Source organism: Malania oleifera, chromosome 7 (genome assembly GCF_029873635.1).
Source record: "Malania oleifera isolate guangnan ecotype guangnan chromosome 7, ASM2987363v1, whole genome shotgun sequence".
NCBI lineage: Eukaryota > Viridiplantae > Streptophyta > Magnoliopsida > Santalales > Ximeniaceae > Malania > Malania oleifera.
Window position 1 is genome coordinate 2,788,336 of NC_080423.1, and position 9,228 is coordinate 2,797,563.

Genomic DNA, 9,228 nt, shown 5'->3' on the forward strand with positions numbered 1-9,228 from the left:
CTTAAATTTAAATTCAAAATCCAAAATTCTTGCTCTCAAACACTACTTTAATATTTAAAATTACCCGTTAAAAAAAATTAAAATCAATATCAAATGGTAAATTTTACGTTTGCGCAACTTAGAATCTGACTAGCAACTAATTTTTACACTTTAAAATGATAAATACTGCCCAAAATATTTTGTTCATAAACATCTTAACGTCTGAACATACTAAATTATTTTCAAAACAATGAATCACATAAGCATTTTATATTGCTATGACTGAATTTATTTTATACATGACACAACTAACTGTCCCAATTAAATCTTTTTTATAGGAGAATTACAAGTCTGGCGCCATTCATCTGATGCTACAATTGTCTTGCAGTAGCAAGAAGTCTATTTGCAGGCGCCTGTAGGCATTTCTAGCAAACTTTATTTGGCTATTTTCCCGAGAAAAGGATTAAATTTTCCCAATAATTGGTTAGATTTCAGGGAAAAAATTACATAGTTCAAATATGTAAGTAATGAAGGACAAGCATCAACTACTTGAGAGAGAGAGAGAGAGAGAGAGGATAAATATTTGATTCAACTGAAACTCCATGTGAGAGCAAAAGGGTAAACTTGCAGAAGGTTCAGTACACGTGAGGTTCCCCCCCAAACCCCAAAAAAAGGAAAGAAAAAGGAAGAAATCAAAAAAAAAGACGAGTGACTAAATAAGAAGGGGGGGCAGTCAGCAGCTTAAACTACGAAGTCCTCTTCCGCCAGACAAAAGTATTCTCTCGGCTGTCGTCCAAAAACTCTTCCTGCTAAGACAAGGGCATAGAACATTTGGTTGATCACCGCCCCCGTAGGGGATATAAATTTCTATTATATGAAATAAGGGAGATTAGCACCTACCCTGGCTGTGGCTGCGGCTGCTCACAGTTCATCTTTAGCCGACTCGGGTTGAACAGACTCGGTTTGGCCAGACTTGTCCCGATTCTTTTGAATGAATTCAATGATATCCTCCTTGGTTCTACCCCCTTCATACTGCAACACATTGCCACTTGCAGATCTGAAGTACAATGTTGGGTAACCTCTAACCTCGAAGGCGTCGTCCACGATATCATTTGCAGTAGCATCCTGTGAGTATTGAAGAAATGAGGTAGGTCGAGAGTCAAAAAAGAAACAAACCAATGCCATCGAGATAATAACACAGGCAGGATTAAAAAATAAGGAACCCATGCGATGAATCCCATGGATGACCAATTATGATTAATATTCAACAAGCTGTCGAAGTATATCACTGGGACCTTGCCTGTCCATGGCACAGGCATCCATCTCAATCACAACGCCACTAAATCCAAGCCAGTTGAACTAGTTTTATTTTATTGCAAACAGGTAGATAATTATTTTTTTTACCCCATGACTGGAAATAAAAGGAATCTTACGAGCTTTGCAATGGTAACATCAGCATCGTTTTCAAATGAGACGGCAACTTCATCCAAGATTGGAGCTAGTTTCTTGCAATGTCCACACCAAGGGGCATAAAACTCAAGAAGAACTGTGGAATTGAGAATGAAAGAAACAATGTCAAGTTCTTCCCAAGGAGATGAAAGGTAAAAAGATACAGTTGAAAGAAAAGGCTAAATAATTCGCCAGAATAAAGACTTCAAAATAGACTCTGCAATGTCACATGACTATCAATCAATACACTATTAGGCTTGGCTACCCACATGATTAACCATGTCCATTAAAATGTTATGTGTACTGTCAAAAAAAGAGAAATTTTAAACTCAACCTGCCAAATTTAAATTTCTTATCAACTAGAAAGTATATTTGATGAAGAGCAATAATAAAATGTTGATAGAAACACACCATTCTTTCCTGAGTTGAAAACAATGTCCCCTAGGCTGTCACCAACCACCACCTTCACAGGTTCATTATTAACTTCAGGAATAGGCTCTGATTTGACAAATGCCTTTAGGTTGCCATCCTGGAAATATGTTACAATACAGAATTACTTTCAATAATGATGAGACAACAATGATCCACAACATGAAATTCGCACAAACTAAAGAAAAAGAGTTTTAAGAGTTAGATTCGGATCTGAATACATGACAAAACTGAATTCTGCCAAGTTGAAAGATAATGGTTAAATGAACATTCTCAATGACAAAAGAAGCTGAAGCATCACCATGTATTCCTTCAGCCAAGGAGCAAGATGATCAGGCTCCAAGTTTGTTTTAAGATACTTCTTAGTATCATCCTTCTGAATGATGACAAGAGGTACTTGATCTTCTTTCAGTCCAAAATACTGTACATCCACCCCCAATGCATTAAACATTTGAATATATTTAGCAAATTACCAACCAAAGACAGACGGCTGGAGAAAAAAACAAACCTGAAAAGCACCTTTACTGGCATCAAGGTCACCAAGCAGGAAGCTTATGCCCTTTCCTTTGTAGAGGGAAGCAACATCATGATAATTGGATTTGAAAGCGTCAGAAAGTTCACTACTGAAGTTCAAAAACAGCATAGCCTATCATTCCAGCAGAAAAAGAAAAAACAAAACAAAAAATTAATTAATCAACCATATGAAAAATATGATAAGATTGCTCAGAAACTTGAAAAATAATCATAATGAATAACAAATGAGTTAAAATATACAAATATGTAAACCAAAATAGATGAAATATGGCAAAACAAATGTTTATATTCTCCTCCTGTACTTCAAAACTAATCAGGAGATGAGCAACACCGATACTCCGTTGAAAAGAGAAATATTTGCAAAGGCTTTGTTGATTAAGAACTAAAAAATGATTGTAGCAAAATCAATCTCCACAAAAAATGGGCAGGAGGTTACAACATTTCACAATAAAATTTAAGAATTTCTAAATCAAATCCTAACACATCAAAATACAAAAAGAACCTCCATTAAACATGTCATATTTTAAGAGAAATGAGAGGCATTTTGCAACTACAGGGGCCACTCCTGCTTCCTAATTACAAAGAAACAGTTCATTGAAGTGATAAGCCCCCAAAAACATATTGAAATTAGCTTTAGAGCAGCATTACTGAGAATTTGAGATCACATATGGTGCACTATAGTAAGTTTTTTAAAACATGCATGGGCAGATGGCACTAAGACAACATGTTCAACCTAATTGGAAGATGAAATATAGAATACTTTTTAAAGGACATGATGGCAACAGAGAAATTAAAAATGAAATCATGATATTTTCATCGCCTAGTCTTTTAAGTGCTCTGCTTTTAACTTAAGGGCAAAGGAAGTTAGACATTATATCATTCATGGAAACTGGGTGATCATTGATGCACCATTGACCATAAAAGTGGATCAATTAGCCAAATCCCAAAGCAGGAAGTGTTTGCATAGGGTTGTAGAAAGCAAATTTCCATCTTTTATAGATCTTATCATACGCTTATCTATCTTGGATGCTTCCTTGCTTTAGACCCTTGCATAATTTTTCTTTTTCTGTGGAAAATGCGTAAGAAACACTCTCCCTAAAGTATTCTAGACTATGTTTTACATACATAGTCAAAACAACAACAACAACAATAAGAAGCTTTAAGTCCCACTAGGTGGGGTCAGCTAAATGAATCCTTTTCCCCCAATTTACCCAATCAAGAGCATTATCTTCCTCTATCTTAAGAGAAGCTATTAAGCCCTTCCTTGCAACATCATTCCAAGTTATTTTAGGTTTACCTCTACCCCTTTTAATATTAGAAGCAATAACTAACTCATAGGTGTGCCACTAGGCTTGCATTTCAAATCTCCAAGCCATCTAATCCATTCCTCCCTTACCTTGTCCTTGACTGGTGCTATGCCTAGTTTATTGGGTATATGTTTGTTCTTTAATTTATCTTTTAATATTACATCACTCAACCTTAACATTCACATTTTGACAACTTTTCTACTTTTTGTACATGTCAGTTTCCCAACATTTTGATCCATAGAACATGGCTGGAATTGTAGTCATCTAATAAAACTTTACTTCTAATTTTAAGAGTATTCTACGATCACATAACACACTTGACACACTCCTCCATTTTACACAACCTACTTTAACTCTATATATTACATCCTCTACAATTTGCCTTCCGCTTGCATAAAGGATTTAATTTTTTCATTATCAAGTTCAATCCTATCCTAAAAACCTTTAGATTGTTGGTTCTCCAAAGTTAACTTAGATTCTACACCACTCCTACTTTCATCAATCGAGATGATATCATTTGCAAACAACATACAGCAAGCAATCACATTTGGATATGACTAATGAGTTCATCAAACACAAAAAGCAAAAAGGGCTCAAAGTTGAACCTTAATGTACACCTATTATGATTGAAAATTCTCTATATCCTAATTCAATCCAAGCGCTAGTCATTACTCTTATCATACATAACCTCAATTATCTCAGTATACCTATTGCAAAGTCCCTTCTTTTCTAAAACCCACCAAAGAACTTCCCTAAATTCTCTATCATAAGCTTTCTCTAGGTCAATAAAAACCATATGCAGGTCCCTCTTCTTTTCCCTAAACTTTTCCATTAATCTTCTTAAAAGATAAAGAGTTTCTGTTGTTGATTTCCCAAGCATAAAACCAAACTAATTCTCTGAAACCCTCATTTCTAGTCTTATTCTTTGTTCAATTAACCTTTCCCATAGTTTCATCATATGACTTAATCTTAATACCTATACGGCTATACTTAGTCTCAAACAAGAAAAAATCTTTTAGGACCAAATTTGAAATTTATAAAGCATACAAAATGTAAAGATGCCAAAGCTGGCAGTGACTGAAACTGGAGATATGCTAACACCCTAAAAAAACATGAACTGGTATTACCACAAAATGCTACTACAGTCACCAAAAAAATGCTAAAAACATAATGCACCTAGAGAAATGCGAACACTAAACTAAAGCAAGTAATCTGAAGTTCAATATGACATATTTATGGTAAAGGAAGAGTGGAGTATTTTCGCTTTATAATTTTCATCTAGTCACATAATCAATCTACTTAACCACAGAAATCTCATTGAAATTGGGTAACAGCTCAACATACTCTTAAGTGTCAGTTCCCACTTGTTCTATACTCTAAGAAACACAATACTTACCTAAAACTCTATGGCAAAGATTTTGTCTCTAGCTTGGCAATAGGGAAGGGAAATATCTACTCTACCAAGTAATAGAAACTGTGGAAACAAAAAATTCCTCACAACATTCTCTATGCCAAAGATTGTGAGAAGAAAATTCAAGGTTTCTTGGAACACTAGTTGCACTGATATACAGAACAATAACAGATACATGAAATTCAACATCCTTAAAAAAGAGTGCACCTGAGAGAGAGAGAGTGAGAGAGAGTCTCTTAGTGTCCTCTTTTCTTTTTGTTTAAATTTTTTTTTTTTTCTTTTTCACTTCAAAAAACTGTTCTCAGTGTCCTCTTCTCCCTTTTTTTTTTTTTTTTTTCATTTCAAAAAACTTAACCTCCTGGATGGATACCATTTGAGAGAGTCCTTGCACCTAAAAATGTATTTTTGCCAAGATATTCTGAAAATAAATCTAAGGAAGAAAAGGAGAAGACTTCTGCTACAATGAAGCAAAGAAGTCTGCATGTTTTGAGGCACCACTAAAAAGATAGAAGCATGATGAAAAAATTTTGATCAATCCGCAAAAAGGAAAGACGACGATTACCTTGGCATCTGGACTATTGAAGAATTTCATAACAAATGGATGGTTGCTTGGGTCATTGTTAAAAATGGTCACAACAGGCACACTTGCATCCTCAACAAACTTCTCCAAAGCATGCACTTGAAAATCCTGTTGTACAAGGCAAAAAATAAAAAAAATAATACACACTCATATCACAATCATCATACATCATATAACTGAAGGATAATCTGAGTGCCACAAAATCCATGATGGAAAAGATACCTGGGAATCAACAAACAGCTCATCAAATGGTTTAAGTAACCTAACTACCGGTCCTTTGACTGATGATTCGCCTTGTGGAAGAAGTTTGGCATCCAAAGTGTGACCAAAATCATAATTAGCACGCAATTTTTCAGCTAGAAAAGTGAAATTTTCAAATTCTTCACCAGAGAATTTTGGGAATATCCCAACCTATAAGAATTCAAAAATATTTCAGTAGACAAAGATGAATAAGAGAAAAGGGGTAGGGAAAAAAAACAAATAGCCAAAAACTACTTACAATGAAGATCTTCTTCTCATCAATAAGACTACCAACATCTTCCACAGATTTTATTTCAGCTGATGCAGGGCCTGCTTGTTTTTTCAAATAAGTTACTATACCCTCAGCTTCACGAGGGCCATTGTAATCTTGAACACTGTTCCCTCCACTCCTGAAAATCTTAAGAGTGGGAAAACCACGAATCTCATGTTTACTTGCAAGTTCTTTGTTTGGTTCTTCATTAGCATCAACTTTGGCTAAAATGATTGGAGGGTCGTGACTGCTCAGTATTGATGCAGCTTTTTCATACTAAATATCACAGTACATACAGCAGTTGAAACAAATCCATCAGCCAACTAAAAATATGGTTAGCCATTAAAAATTTTAGTAAACAAAGAAGTAACTTCTCCCATGAATTGCATGAGGTAATATAAAATTTTACCTCAGGAGCAAGGTTCTTGCAATGCCCACACCTACCACAAGAGAAGGGAAATATACATCAAAATTATGAAAATGAAATTAAAGAAAACAAAATGCAGAGAACCTTTCATCAAATGTCTCGCACTATAGATTAGCAATCATAATAATAATTAAAATTGGCAAAACATGTCTCGCAAACGACAAATTCACATACGTAAGATCCCACAAGGATGTCTCTACGACCAACCCAATCCCAACCAAAGCTTTAATCATTAAGCATCTTCAAATGAACATAAATTTTTAAGGCACGAGGCTGACCCCAGAGTCAAAGGTTGCAAGCCTCATACTCTTATTGCAAATTTTCTCTGGCTTTTTACAGATGGAACTTAATTTTCACAAGTTGATTCATGAAATTTTTTAAAACATAAACAATTATAGGAAGGGAAAAAAATGTCAAATGTGAATAGCGATATAGACTTGACTTTAAACTTCAAATCTAAATCAGGATAAAAAAAACTCAAGGAATCACATCCTAAGGCCCCAATCTCAATTCTCACAAAACCAAACTTAACCCCATCATTCAAGGTCTGCCACATAAATCCTTTTCACTCTTCTATTGTATTACAAGTTATCTCCCCCACTACTCCTTAGGCACCCTTTTTTCTTGGTGACATCAATGTTCATGGTCTTAATCTTGCCTACTTAATGCCTTCGACTCATAATTGGTCATCAACCATCATCAATGGAATACCATTATTTATCCTCAATGAGGGCCGCCTCCACCTTTTGTTGAATGCAGTTATTTCTTTGATGAAATATGATTACCGCTCATACATCCTCACATCATTATTACAGTTAAATCCTCAACCAGTAATTGGTTTTAAATGGATATTTTTAACAAGTTCGTGGAAGTCTATTTGTGAAAGTCCATCTTCACATATTTATTACCATTAAATCCACAGGCAATAGTTGGTTTTAATTGGATATTAAAAATAATTTCATTTTGTTCTTCTTAGGCAGTAAATACATTAAAACTAAAATAAATGAAGTTTTAAAAAGTCAGCAAATGAAAGAAAATTTAAGTTTAAAAGTTAACGTGTCAAAATAAAATTTTCAATTTTCCTCCTATTAATCCAGGAGATACTGTGCATTATTGATCAAAATCAAAGAAAATGAAATCCAGATTCCAGAAAAAAAAGAAAAAAAAAGAACAGACGCTAGCGATTCACCAAATAAAATGGAGCAGTTCAAATTCTGTTCAACATCCAAACATGCCCAAGGCGTAGCGACCAAACAGAAAATCAGATTCATCAGGGAGTAATCCCGTGTATAGGAGCTCGAAGATAGCTCTCCGTAGTAATAATAATAATAATAACCCATCATATCTCGCACACAACAAGATCAAAAACATCGCATGGCGTATGCAATGAAAAGCCCAGTAAGATCTAATCAGTATCTTCTGAACCACCTCGTAGAAAAAATATTCAATTTTCCTCAAATTAATCCAGCAGATAGTAAGCATTATTGATCAGAACTCGGGAAAAAAATTAAATCCACAGATAATGCTCAAAATTCAGTACAATTTCACAATCATCAGGGAGTATCCAGTGTCTTGGAGCACGGAGATGGTTATTTGTAAATTTTAAAAAAATCATTATATAACGCACACAGCAAGATCAAAACATTGTATGCAAAGAAAAGCCCAGATAAGATTTGATCAGCATTTCCTGTCTTAGAAAAAAAATTCAATTTTTTCTCAAATTAATCCACAGATGGTACGAGTTATTGATCAAAATTCACAAAAAAATAAAATAAATCCACAGATGATGCACAAAATTCAGCATAATTCCACAACAAAACATTTTAAAAAAATAAACAAAAGACACCAATGATCCAAAAAAACCAATGGTTCCACCAGTGCAAATGATCGGGAAAAAAGCATTAAAAGAAAGTCTGGGTGTACCAAGGAGCGTAGAACTCAACGACGATGAACTTATGCTTGCTCACAGTATCTGAGAAGTTGGAGTGATCCAAAGTCAACACGTACTCTCCCTTACTACTCTCGGTCTCACCCTCCGCCTCTGCCACCGAAACCGCTACAATTGAGAACAGAGAAAGAGCAAACGCGAAGACACCAAAGCAAGTCGAAACCCTAGACGCCATAGCCACAACTCTCTCTCTCTCTCTCTCTCTCTCTCTCTCTCTCTCTCTCTACCCCACTGCACCTCTCTCCCTCTCTCTCTCCCTCATATAAACCCTGTTCTCCGAATCCAGCTGCCCACGCAACGTGAGGTGGAGGGACGCCACGGGCGCACGTCACGGGAGTGCGAGGGCGCCGACGTGGCATTGCCGGATTGCTCTGTTCATTGACACCGTGTTTGACTAATTTAATATTTGATTTAACGTGGATTTCCCTGTATTAAGTAGTAAATTGAAGCATTAAACCATGGCAAATTTGGAAACTTGCATTTTTCTCTCTGGAAACATCCCGTGCTGCGCAGGTGCACGGGTTGTTTCTAGTCCTTGCCACATGGCGGCATTCTATTGGATTCATTTATCCTCTTTCACTTATGCTTTTTCTATTCGTTTCTTTTCGTTGACCCAACTCTTCAGAAGAACGCGCCATTGCAGACGATCCCGT

At 35.6% G+C, this 9,228-nt stretch overlaps 1 protein-coding gene across 1 annotated transcript; it reads right to left on the bottom strand.

The window, feature by feature from the left end:
* Positions 1–550: 550 nt before the first annotated feature.
* On the bottom strand, positions 551–8,967 carry LOC131160205 (protein disulfide-isomerase-like). Its single transcript, XM_058115609.1, has 11 exons — positions 8,551–8,967; positions 6,610–6,640; positions 6,189–6,476; positions 5,912–6,100; positions 5,672–5,797; positions 2,366–2,503; positions 2,159–2,278; positions 1,840–1,957; positions 1,413–1,525; positions 880–1,104; positions 551–785 (listed from the first exon to the last, which is right to left on the bottom strand). The coding sequence occupies exons 1-10, from the start codon at positions 8,748–8,750 to the stop codon at positions 901–903; spliced, it is 1,527 nt and encodes a 508-aa protein (XP_057971592.1). The 5' UTR covers positions 8,751–8,967; the 3' UTR covers positions 551–785; positions 880–900.
* Positions 8,968–9,228: the final 261 nt, after the last annotated feature.